Below are 13,823 nucleotides of genomic sequence, written 5' to 3' on the forward strand. Positions count from 1 at the left end.
ACATCTGTTAAACCTGATTATAAGTCATGAGATAAAATCGGGAGAGAGAAAGCATCTTAGGTGTGTTGGACTGGAGGAGGAGGAGGGGATCAATGTCAGACTGTGAGGAGGAGGGGAGTCAAATTGGACCCAGACCTGGGGGATTGGAGTCAGGCCAGGAGGGGGAGGGGGTGTCTGGTGTCGTGTCGAAGTTTGCTTGGCTGTGGTGTAGGCGTTCCCCTAGGAGTCAGGGGTGGGAGTGCTGGTGGGAGTAGGGTGCTGGGTCGCTTAGGGAGTCATGGGTGTGCGGGGTGTCCCATGTTGGGCTCAGTCTGTGTGTTTAAAGTACTCTGGAGTTAGAAGTGCTTTTATCCTTCTAATTCTTTCAGAGTAACTTTCAGAGTAAAACTGGCAGAACTATCCGAAGTTAGCAATTTAAACCACTTTGTTGGATGGTTCCCAGCATAGCGCAATTGTCCAGGGGAAGTTGGCTCTTAAAAACCCTTAAATGGGAACTTCGCAGAGGGATTCTCCAGCACATTATTGTGGTATCCAGAAAATGCGGCGCTGGAGAACCAGGAAGTTATGGGCCAATGTTGGACAGAGCATAAATATAGAACAGTACTTGGGAAATGAATTGGCCTAAAAACCAATAAATCCACTGGACCTGATAGTCTACATCAGAGGGTTTTAAAAGAGATGCCTGTTGAGATAGAAGATGCATTGGTTTTAATCTTCCAGAATCCTCTTGATTCTAGAATGGGCCCTTTGGATTTCAAGGAAGCAAATATAACCCCACTGATCAAAAGGGAGATTGAAAATAGAGAACTGTATGCCAATTAACCTGACATCAGTACCAGGTAAAATGTTAGAATCTATTATTTAGTACTGTGGGTGTACCTCCACCTCAGGGACTGCAGTGGTTCAAGAAGGCAATTCACCACCACTTTCTCAAGGGCAACTAGGGATGGGCAATAAATACTGGTCTAGCCAGCGACACCCATATCCTGAAAATTAATTTTTGAAAATTAAGGATATGGTAACAGGGCATTTAGGAAATCCTAATTCGATTAGGCAGTTGATTGAAACTTATGAAAGGGAAGTTGTCTTGTCAAATGAACAAGGGAACTTTGACGGTATAATTAACAGGAAAGATAAGGCAAAACCAGTAGATGTAGTATATTTGAATTTCAGAAAGCTTTTGATAAGGTGCCGCGCAAGAGGTTGTTACACATACATTACCTATCTGAGGTTGGGGGATAACACATTAGCATGGACTGAGGATTAGTTATTGAATAGAAAACAGAGCGGGGATAAATGGGACATTTGCAGGATGATAGGTGTAACTAGTAGATTGCTGAAAGGGTCAGTATCAGGCCCTTTGAATTTATAATCTCTATCAATGAAATGGATGAGGGGACTGGGTGATCTAAGTTTGCTGATGATACAAAATTAAGTGGGGAAATAAGTGGTGAGTAGGATGCAAAGAGGTTGTAAGGGATATAGACAAGTTGAGTGGTTGGGCAAGAGGATACCAGATCGGATATAATATTGAAAAGTGTGAGAATTTGGTTTGAAAAATGGAAAAGCAGAATAATTTTAAATGGTGAGAGATTAGTAAATATTGGTATGTATAAAGGTTTGACTATCCTTGTACATGCATCACAGGTAACATGCAAGTACAGTAAGCAACTGGCAAATGGTATATTTGCCTTTATTGCAGAAGGTTGGAGTATAAGAGTAAGGGATTAATGCTCCATGGAGCGTTAAATAGCTGCAGGGCTGCTGGCATTGATGGGGATATATTACCTGACAATGGGCCCAATTTTACCATTTTGATTCTAAGTGCTGTATCTGGGCGCAATTCAGATCCGACTTGGAAAACTGCTCTCAGGTGAACCCCATATGCACTTAGCCTGAAAAAAAATCGTGAGTCTGAATCGCGCTGTGGGTGTGGCTTATCACGCCCGAAACACTGCAGCTCCAATCGGAGCTTTGAACTGCGCATGCGCAATGAAAAAAAATTTTGAAAAATGCGCCCCTGTCACATCACTCCCAGCCGCAAAAAGCGGATAAAGCGGCCCGGGAGTGAAAAGTGGGAGCGATGGCCCCCACAGACATCGCCCCACCCCCACACACATCGCCCCACCCCCACAACATAACTGTCCATCCTTATCCACCCCCCCGCTACCCAGACCGATCATGACCCCCTGTGCCCTCCCCCCCCCCCACCGATTGCCCACAGAGTGGCAGCAGTCCCCCTGCCCCTGTCCCTCCATTCCTCCCCACCAGAGATCCATCTGGCCTCCCTCATTTCCTCCCCCCAACCAGAGATCCATCTGGCCTCCCTCCCCCAGCCCCACCAGTGAGCGATTGGGCCTCCCTTTCCCCTCCACTCCCCACCAGAGATATATCTGACCCGCCTCCCTCCTCCCTCCCCCCCCACCAGAGAACGATCAGGCCTCCCGCCCGACCTCCCCCCACCAGAGAATGATCGGGCCTCCCCCCGTGCCCCGCCTCCCCCGCCAGAGAATGATCTGGCCTGCCTGCCCCCCCCATCTCATTAATTCAATTTCAATGCATACAAATACATTTAAATTGCCGTTGCGCCCGTTTTGGGAGCGGTTTGGATTGCGGCCATTTTCGGGCCTTGGTAAAGTAGGCATCTGCGCAGATTGCATTAATCGCCTCACGCCCGACTTTACCAAGTTTTCGTGCCCAAAAATGGGCCCGACCAATGGTAAAATCGGGCCCAATATTTTTGGTGGCAAGGTGGGTTCTGAAAATCCTGTCTCTGGAGAACTAGATAGAATTTTGATTTCTTTACCAAAGGAAACATGTACTTGCCTTGGAGGGGTGCAACAGAAGTTTGATTCCTGGGATGATGGTGCTATTCCTACGAGAAGAGATTGAGTAAATTGAGTAAATTCTCTGAAGTTTAGAAGAATAGAGATGATCTCATTCAAATACCTAAAATACTTAGAGGGCTTAACAAGTTAGATGCTGACAGGCTGTTTCCCAGGAATAGTCTTAGGATAGGGAATCAGTCATTTAAATCTAAGATGTGGAGAAATGTCTTCACTCAGAGAATTGTGAATCATTGGAATGCTCTAACTCAAAGAGATCTATGGTTAGTCAGTTGTTGAGCATATACAAGCCTGTGTTCGATATACTTTTAGGCACCCAAGGTTATGGAAATAGGCTGGAACATGGTGTTGACCTAGAGATTCAGCTGTGTTCGTATTGGACGCTGGAGCAGGTTTGAAAGCCCATATATTCTACTCCTGCTCCTATTTCATTTGTTCTTGGATTCCTATCAGACGATATTCTGACGGGGGCCAAAGAAGTTGCCAACCAAGGAATTCCTTTCTCCGACCTCACCTCTTATGTTGCCAGAGACCAGGGTTGATATTTAATGGAGGTGATGGGGGCGGGGGGGGGGGGGGGGGGGGGGGTGTCTCATCTGCACCACATTACCTCTTTTCTGAAAAGTCTGCCATGTTAATTGTCTCTCAGGCACTTAAATTGGCAGTGGTGAGCCTACACTGGGATAAAGGACACAGGGGTATGAGTCCCAGTTGCAGAGAGCTGTCGACCAATTAGAAACTAGCAGATGTCATTGCAGAAAGTGCAACCAGGAAGGTGGCAGCTGTTGCTGGCAATGCACCATGCCAAAGCTCAGGATCAGTGAGGGGCCACAGGTGGCTGATGGTAGAAGGGGTATTGCAGGTGGGGTCATGGAGGAGGGGGGGGGGGGTCAGCAGCAAAGGCAAGAGATAGCTTTCAGTGGTGCCCCCCACCTCGCTTTCCTTCCCGATGCCAGGTTCCTCAATCAGACGTTGAATGCCTTTGAATGAGCGGCTTTCCCTCTATCTTGAAAGTTGATGCTGAATGGTGAGTCCCCTCTGGGTAAATACCAGCAGACATGGGATGAGGACATTACATGGGCATTGATTGCCCAGTTGTGGGCCTCAATAGTTGGCAGCACAGGAAGGCTGTCCTCCAGCCTTCCGGCTGTGGATTTAATAGGGACAGAAGTGAGAAGGTGGCAGCAATCCCATTTGCCACTCTCTCACTGAATTTAATGCCCCATGCCACCAAATTCACCACGGGGAGGGCATTAAATTCCACCCCATATCTTGTGCAAAGTGAAGTTCTGCCTTAAACAAGCAACCTTGGAAATGCAGAGGGTAGGCTGGGATGTCTTGTATCAGGTCCTGGATGAACTTTACTGCATGACCAGTGATTTGAGGCTGGGAATATGCAAGCTAATACATTTTGTGGCTTTTATTCTGTAAGGTTGCAGATGCAGCAAACCATATGCCGATGCGCAATTGTTAGTGTTTGTACTCTTTTTACAAGCTGACCTTGAACAGTTTGCCCAGCTTATTAGGTTCCCTGTTGAACTTAGTGTGAGAAAAAGGGTCTGATGTATCCTTTATTACACCATTGTAAATTATACAGAAATAATATAACTTGTGATCCTTGATTTCAGGTTTTCTCGCCCACCTTTGATCTTGGTTTCATTGGATGGTTTCAGAGCCGAGTATTTAAAGACCTGGTACAGCTTGCTACCAGTTATTGAGAAACTCAGTAAGTAACTAAAAACAGAAGCAAACTGAAAGCCTCCAACCAGTTGGAATACATGCTCACTCTCAAAATCCTACTCTGTTAGAATAAACACTGTTCAACTGTTAGAGTTGATATTGTGCTGTATGATAGTTATACCCCAAATACTAACCCATCTATAGGAACCTCTCCTGCCAGCTATCTTAACAAAGCAATAATAAATGGATTAATGTCTTCATAAAAAAAGGATTTCTGTACAATGTGTTACATTACCAATAACATACAGCACAGTTTCAATCCGCTTGTTCTTTTCCCCAATTTAAACTTTCTAAATCTGTTATAATTATCTGGAAAATGCATTCAAATGTAATTTTTCAAAATGCTAAAAACATCCTTGAGATATGCTTTGTTTTTAAATAATAGTGACGAAATCCTAATTTGAAAAATGCAAACTGAAATTCTAACCACTTCTCTGATAAAATTGTAAGACAAAAAATGATACTATTTTGAGACATTATGGAATTGAGTTTTAAGCCAGACACAAGGGATTAAACATTCACTCGGTGATTCGCGACCTGCCCATCCCCATTCTGTTGGTACTAAACTTGGTGCTCCCACCTCAGTGCTCTGATTGTGACATGAGGCTAAATGGGTTCTTTACTGCTTGCAGCCTCTGTGCTGAGTAAGGAGCCAGAGACTTTTGTAATTAGATTATGTAAAGCGAGAAGATGTCTAAAGATGGGAGGTCATTCTTAAAGGGAAGCTGCAATGAAGAAGCTTGCCGGATATTTAAAAATGGAAAATGGATCAACGTGCGAAAAGGAAGTTCGAGAGTGATAGGTGCGGTGGTAGCGAAAATAGTGTTGGAGGTGGGCAGGAGGAGAGACACCATGGATCACTGGAGTGGGGATGGGAGATGGGACTAGAAGCCCCGAAGGACTGCTGTCATTAGTAAATGGGGGCAGGTGACTTGGAGGGTCAGCCTTTGGAGTCTGGAACCAAGGACCTGACAGCTGTGCTACAAACAGTCTAATGATCTCACCTGGGTGGTCAAGGTGAGTGAATGTCTCTTTGTAAAATATCTCCTACTCCCCCCACATAAAACCAGCCTTTCATGCTGCTCAATGCAGCAAACCCCAACACTTACCCGGCAATACTCACTGGAGCTCAGGATTCATGCTAACATTCAGAGACTCCACCTCACCCTCACACACCTTCTGATGATGCCAGCCTCGCACCCAACTCTCGCTGCGTCCACATGCCTCCAGTTACGAGTCCTGGCAAGCACATCACATACACACAGTGTTGCCTAATCACTGACAACCTGCCCTCTTTCTTGCATACAAGGTGAAACACAACAGCAGGGAAAGAGCAAGCAAGGGACAAGGGCATCCACATCTCCGGTGCCTCATGAACAAAATGGTTCCCAGTGTTATGGGGCCAGCTGCGATGGGACGTATGGCACCCAACATCACCGAGAGCACTGACAATTATGGCATTTTCCTTTCTTGTGCCCTTCTCAAATAACAGTTCATCCTTATCCTGCTATCCGGAATAATGAGCCAGCTGCAGATGATGTGACCATGGATCTCCTGCTTCCCACCTCAATCTTCCTCCCCCATTCCCACTTTCCTCTTCTGAGTCCCTGTTTTCAGACACCCAAGAACTTCCACCTGGCCAGCCACAAGAGTCCCAGAGGGCGGGAAGAGAGCAGCACTGACAAAGAGGCACTGTCACTTGATCTGACACACGGCCTGCAACTCAAATACCTCATATACTTCAGGGGCAGGTATAAGACTGAGATCAGCACATGATGAGTCAACCGGTCATGAGTGGGCTACAGGCTGGCCGGGGATAAAGGATGGTCCATTTAACAGCTCACCAGAGGATGAGTTCTGCAGATGAGAACCATTTGGGAGAATGCTAATGGACATGCACACTGAGGTACTGGATGTACTGACTGGCCTGCCAGACAGCCTCCTGTCACTAATAAGAGGCAAGAAAGTGTCCAGTTCCAAGTTGGCAGGGGGCAATACACAGAGTATACCCTCTCTGCAGCCTCTGCTCCATCTCCCTGTTGTGCTGCAGAGCCACAGGCATCATGACTGCTGCCTCCAAACTTGTTGGAGCCTTTCTATGGACAGGTCACCAAATGTTCTGCCTTTCCCATGCACAGCAATTCTCCCTGTCAGAACCCAGAGTGCACCATAACACCTCCAAAATTACTTCAGAGTACTTTCATGCACTTGGCACTTGTCATAGCAGAAGCTCTTAAATATTGCTTTATATGCAATGAGTGCCTGACCTTTGAAGTAGCACCTGTACAGGGCCCATCTTGCAGGTTTGCCATTGTTGGTTGCAGATGACAAGCGACTACGCTGTCTTGATCTTCATGGATGCATATTCTGGTTAGGCTGTGTGACATCAGGATAGTGCTCCTTCATTAGCTTCCAGCACGAGGGGACCATCCATGAGACCTTCCCAAGAGGCATGACATGTGAGCCATGTTGGAGCTGACAGGTGGTGATACAGTGTGCCACAGTGAAACAATGTGTGGCCTCCACAGTGCTAAAGTAATTCATTGTACTAGTATTCTCACTAATGCTTTGTACAGTAGCAGCCACAGTTCATACTTTTATATTCTATTCCTTTAGCAATAAATGCCAAGATTTAATTTGTCTTTCTTATTACTTGCTGTACCTGCATATTAGTTTTCTGCGGGTCATGAATGAAAACACCCAAATCCCTCTGCACTGAAGCAGTCTGAAGTTTCTTTCCATTCAGATAATAATTTGCCTTTGTATTTTTCCTGCCAAAATGCATAACATCACAATTATCCATGTTAAACTCCATCTATTTTACCCCATTCAGTTAACTTATCCATTTGTAAATTTCTTACTTCAATATCACAACTCACTATCCCACCTATTTTAGTTTCACCTGCAAATTTGACTATGGTACCTACTATCCCCGTTTCCAAGTCATTAATATAGATTATAAATAGTTGGGGTCAGAGGACTGAACCCTGCAGCATCCATCTTGCCAGCCAGAAAAAGACCTATTTATCCCAACTCTCTAATTTCTGTTGGTTAGCCAATCCTCTATTCAAGCTAATACATTACCCCTAAACCTATGTGAACTAACCAATGTTGCATGACCCTCTGAGAGAAAAACATTCTCCTCATCTCTGTCCTATAAAAGCAGCTCCTAGTTGTGAATTAGTGACCCCTTGTTCTGGATCCGTCCACAAGGGGAAACATCCTTTCACTGTCAGCCTTGTCAATACCATTCAGGGTCTTATATACATTAATCAATTTACCCTCACTTTTCTAAACTCCAGTGGAAACAAGCCTAGCCTGTCCAATCTATCCTCACAAGACAACCTGCTCATACCAGGTACCAATCTAATGTACCTCCTCTGAACATCCTCCAACACATTTACATCTTCCCTTAAATAAGGAGACCAAAACTGCACACTGTATTTGAGAAGCAGTCTCACCAATGCCCTATTTAACTGAAGCATAACATACCTTTATGTTCAATTCCTCTTGCAATAAAGGATAGTATTTCATTAGCCTTCTTGATTACATGTTGCTTCTGCTTAATTTTTTAAAACTCATACACTAGAGCATCTAAATCCCTCTGCACTGTAGCATTCTGTAGTCGTTCTCCATTTAAATAATAATCTGCTTTTTTATTCTTCTTGCCAAAACGAACCACTTCACATTTTCCCACATTATACCCCATCAGCCAAATTTTTGCCCACTCACTCAATCTATCAATGTCCACCTGCAAACTCTGTACGTCTTCTTCACAGCATGCTTTCCTACCTAACTTTGTGTCATCTGCAAATTTAACTAACATGTCTTTGCTTCCCTCATCTAAGTCATTGATATAATGTGTAAAAAGTTGAGGCCTCAGCACAGACCCAGCGGGACTCCACTGATCACATCCTGCCAATCAGAAAAAGACCCATTTATGCATGCTCTCTGTTTTCTGCCAGCCAGCCAATTTTCAATTCAGGTTAAAATGTTACAACATGAATGTTTATTTTTTGCAATAATCTTTGATATGGCACCTTGTCAAATGCTTTCTGGAAATCCAAATACAGAATGCCTACTAAGATCTGAGCTGCTCAACCACTAAAAATGCAGCTGACTCCTATAAAAATACAACACAGTTGTCAAGAAGTGAAGCCATCAACAGGAAAAACAAATCATCCTCTCAGACCATAGCCTCCGAGAGCTCACTGAGTACTGCAAGGGTTCTTCCTCATCACTCTGCGCAGAGCCAATTCAGATCCAGCAGATCTTTATTGGGATGGTCATCATTTGCTGCATTGCCATCTCTATCTGCCACCACTGATCTTACTTTGTGAAGAACTGAGAGATTCCTAACTTCCTTGTCTGCCCTGGGTCTAGTGGATGGGTCTCCATGAAAGAAAGGAATTTATTGCTGAGTGTATAAACTTCCTCAGCTTCTCAGAATTCCCACTGCTTCAAAATAAAATGGTGAAGGTTGTTGCATGAAAGTCAGTGCGTTATTCAAATGGTGGGCATCAATCTGTTTTTTCTAGGATTTCTAGAATTATGTCAACAGGACCTGTTCTCCTGCCTGGAGAGTTTGGTTCTCATTGTGCTTGTCTGCCTGTTTTTTGATGACTTTCTGGGAGGCATATAAATGTACTTCGGATACAGCAAAAGCGTTAAAGAGTCTTTCTCGGTGTTAAGATATATACTCCAATAATGAGGTTGTCCTCCCTGGTGTAAGACTCCACTTTTGGGTCTAAAAGCTCTGTACCTACTCTTGATATTGATAGCATACAACAGCTTGGATACCATGTCACTAAATGTGAAAGACCTTTATTAAATCTCTAAACAATAGCACATACTCGCAGCGACTTTGCTTAGGAATCCCGCAAGCTTGGGTCCATCTCAGGTGGTCAGCCCTTTAACAGATCTCACAGTGTAACTTTGGAAAAACTGACCAGGCCATTCCATACCTCCCTTTCTAAGAGGAGACTGAATGTAGTAACAATATCCTTCAGGGCTGTGTCTTTTTACACTTCCCTGAACCTGATCATTGGGATAAATGACAGTACCTTAAATCAGATCATCTGATTCGATTATTAACCCCACCCTGGCCATCCAGGACCACCTCTACATGGTCATATCCTTCCCTCACAAGGGGGGACATCTCCAGGTGCATGCCAACAATGGATATGATCACAGTATCTTGGGGCAGGAAGAAAGTCATTAACGCATTCCCGAGTGGGACTTCATTCCATGGCGCTTCCATTGATGGAGCAGGATCCTGGAATTTCAATCCCCAGGTACATTCCTGCGAATAGTAAATTTCAGGCAGCGTGACTGACCAGAATCATATTTAAAGAAAAATGCAACATTGTTTAATTTTCAAATAACTTGTAAATTTTGATGCAATTAAAAAAAAAAATCAGCTTTACTAAAGTTAAGGTTGGAATTCTCCGACTGTTCGTTAGCAACAGATTCTCTGGTCCTGTTGGCTGCATACACTTGCCGTGGGTTTCCCGCGGCGTGGGTGGCTACAATGGGAAATCCCACTGGCAACAGCGGGACTAGAAGATCCTGTCGCTGGGGAATGACACGCTGCCTCTCTCCTCCAAGAAACCTGCTGATGGGAGGCCAGGGATTTCTGGCCTAAGAATGCACAAGGAATGAAAGATAGATTTTGCTCTGGAGTACTTGCGTATAAAGGGTCACCAGGTCGAATTGCATGCTTGTAATGGGGGAACCTGATTTTCCATCTATTTGAATGAATGGACAGAAAAGCACACAGGTCCTGCCTTGGGCTGCAAAGCTCCTTGTCCAATTTTCCACTCTGCACTCTGGACAGGCGATTCAATATACCAAACAATAAATGGTCAAATCGGCCCTAACCTCCTAATATTTGAGACATTTGAAAATGAGTTTTGCCACAAAATGCAGGAGTAACTTTATTTTTCACACATATTCCCTCAGAATTAATCTATAATTAGGATTGAGGATTAATTTGGTCGCAACAAATCTGAGCAATAGGTCCCAAGATTTCACCATAAGGTTTAGGGGAATTCCAACATTTTCAATTGGATTTCACAGCTGGTTGAGATCGACTTAATGAAATTGTGTTCCACATGTACCGTGTCGGCAAACTGCAGTGTTTCTACATCATTTTGTGCATTCACACTCTTAGTTACGTGTCAGCCCAAAATGATTTTTCATCTCAAAGAGTCTTAATTTGCTTTGCCCTGTTGTGTCGGATCATTCCCAGACTTGGGTTGCATTTGTAGTTGTACCAAGATTGCAGTGCCCACAGATTATCTTGTTTCTACACTTTTTAACTCAAGGAAATTAATTTTGTACCATGGTAAACAAAATAAACTGAGAGTACATTGTCAGACTACAACTGAAATAAAATGACATTTTATTTAACCCTTTAGAAATAGAATTAAACATGATGTGATTATTCCAGAGACCTGTGGAACACATTCCCAGTACCTGAGAGCCATGTACCCGACTAAAACATTTCCTAATCACTACACCATCGTCACGGTAAGTTTTGTTTTTAATTCCAGGTGACTTTCTGACAATGTTCTGTGGATTGTGCTGCCCCAGAATTAAAAGCAAGCAAAATCATAAAGACAGGGCGGCACGGTGGCGCAGTGGTCAGCACTGCTGCCTCACAGCACAAGGAACGCGGGTTCGAATCCCGGCTTGGGTCACTGTCTGTGTGGAGTTTGCACATTCTCCCCGTGTCTGCGTGGGTTTCCTCTGGGTGCTCCGGTTTCCTCCCACAGTCCAAAGATTTGCGGGTTAGGTTGATTGGCCATGCTAAATTGACCATAGTGTCGGGGGGATTAGCAGTGTAAATATGTGGGATAGGGTGGGATTGTTGTCGGTGCAGGTTCGATGGGCCAAATGTCCTCCTTCTGTACTGTAGGGATTCTATGATTCTATGACAGATTATTGGACGAGTTGGCCTGTTTACTCTATAATCTGCTGCCATCAAAGACTGAAATCAGTGAACAATAAGAAGGCAAATGCTGTCACCTGTGTTTAGACCAGAAGATATAGCAGCAGAATTAGGCCATTTGGCCCATTGAGTCCACTCCACCATTCAATCATGGCTGAAAAGTTTCTTAACCTTATTCTCCCGCCTTTTCTTCGTAACCTTTGATTACCTTACATTTAAATACGTCCCTCTTTAGTAAAACCTTTCCCTTGGATTTATCACTTTCCAGCTTATGTACTTTGGAGTTTCTCCAGAAATGTTCTGTTGGGTTTCACAGTTGGCTCAGATTGGCTTGAATGATAAAAATTACAAACAGATATTGCATTGTGCAAGGACATGGGGACAACTGAGCAGTGCTTCCCAGAAGGGAAAAGACAATTCAAATTGTCACATTCCAGTCAAAATCAGTAACCTTGACACCAGTAATACTGGAGTTTCATTTTAAAGTATTTAAGGTCAGCTCTGAGACATTTTACTGGTATCCTTCATTTCCAAGTATTCCTGCCTTTTCCATTCCCACGGTGATGCAAGAGTATAAACGCGACAGGAAATTGCTCATTTGCTTTTTTATATACATTTTAGAGATTGTTCTGCTTCAAATAAGAAAGTTTGCCGTTTGAAGTAATGCTGGAAGTGAACCTCTGTTGCATGCAAATACATCCATAATGACACATTATTGAAAACACTCTTTGCAATGTACAAAGTGGCTGTTTATTTTCCTTAGCATTTAACAAAAGACTCATCAGATTTGAAAAGATTAGGGAACTACTTTTACTCTTTATGATTAATTTCATGATTTTCACTTTGATGTTGCTCCTTCCACATCAGGATTTTATTTGGTAAGTGATGAATTAAGTTAATCTGACGTTAAATGCGATATGCTTTTATTTATACAGGGATTGTATTCAGAAACACACGGCATAGTTGACAACAACATGTATGATGTTAAACTGAACATGTCTTTCTCTCTGCATGGTGACGCGAAAAACAATCCAGTTTGGTGGGGAGGACAACCAGTGAGTATAGTATCTCGTATTTCTGTTTTGTATAATTAGAACGTAGAGGTAATCACAACAGTTCTGGATATCTGAAAATTGAAGCATGAGGAATGGTATGAGAATAATTCGGTCTGAACCAATGCTCCTTCTGACCTGTGCGGCTGTGGGGTCATGCAACAACTGTGAGTGTGCTGCCCAGGGGACAAAAGGGCTGTGCACTACCAGTATTTAAGATGCATGCACGCTACATGGCAATCTTACTGCGCGGTGAAATAAATGGGCTGCACAGAGTGACAGGAAATCATTGATCTGAACTTGGATTGTAGTTTCTATGTGCATTCTTTGTGTATTATATACACAAATGGACACAGTACAAAATACATCAATGAAAATAGACAATGCTGTAAATACATAGGCCACTCAGCATCTAGAAACATATGGAATTTTGTACATAAATCCTTCGTCTGAACCTCGCTACAGATATTGACTGACTTGCTTTGTCTTTCCAGTTTTCATTTTGGTATTTATTTTAGATTTTCTGCTTTTGCAGTTTCCCTTTGTTTTTTTTTACCCTTCAATATAAGCTTTGTTTGTGGATGAAGGTTGCTTTCAGTGGAATTGCTGAGGGCAGGTGGTTTAAATTGTTACTTTCAGAAAGTCATTCTGCTGGCAATGAGAATGATACAAGGCTGTAACATAAAATAATTCAGCTGCTGAGGCACTGGGCTAGGTGACAGGCTGATACTGTGTCTGTTTAGCTCTGGCACCTTGGTTATAATTTATCTTGAATAATGGGAGGAAAATTCTTTTTTCTGTAGGTGTTCTGCATGAGGTACATTCGGGCGGTCTCAGTCTTTCATAGTTGACCTAAGAACTCAGTGAGCCATGCTACACCTAATCTGGGTTGTTTGGTCTGATACTTGTCAGAATTGAACTTGATACCAATTGGCTACAGTAAACCTTGTATTAGCATACAGTGGAAATCAACACATTGCTGTGTCCACGAAGCAGTAATTTAGAGGTACAAACATATCATCTATCACTTGTTAGGTAACTGGACAGACGAGCATGCATTGTCAATTTCTTCTTGTTCAGCTTCTTTAACTAAATAAATGTTAGGTTCCTGCCAGCACTATGTCCACTCATACAAGCTATGGGCTGGGATTCTCCCAAAAAAATTCTAAGTCCCCACCGTGCAGGAAAATGGGAATAAATCCCACTTTTTTTTTCAGCGTGATTTCCAGAATG

General features: G+C 43.4%; 1 protein-coding gene across 1 annotated transcript in view; it reads left to right on the plus strand.

The window, feature by feature from the left end:
• Window positions 1-13,823, plus strand: part of LOC144494129 (ectonucleotide pyrophosphatase/phosphodiesterase family member 3) — a 125,343-nt gene that overhangs the window by 26,757 nt on the left and 84,763 nt on the right. Inside the window, exons 6-8 of the mRNA XM_078213724.1 lie at window positions 4,475-4,572; window positions 11,038-11,117; window positions 12,474-12,593. Coding sequence (XP_078069850.1) covers window positions 4,475-4,572; window positions 11,038-11,117; window positions 12,474-12,593 — 298 coding nt within the window. The remainder of the gene's footprint in view (window positions 1-4,474; window positions 4,573-11,037; window positions 11,118-12,473; window positions 12,594-13,823) is intronic.

This window comes from Mustelus asterias, chromosome 5, assembly GCF_964213995.1.
Source record: "Mustelus asterias chromosome 5, sMusAst1.hap1.1, whole genome shotgun sequence".
NCBI lineage: Eukaryota > Metazoa > Chordata > Chondrichthyes > Carcharhiniformes > Triakidae > Mustelus > Mustelus asterias.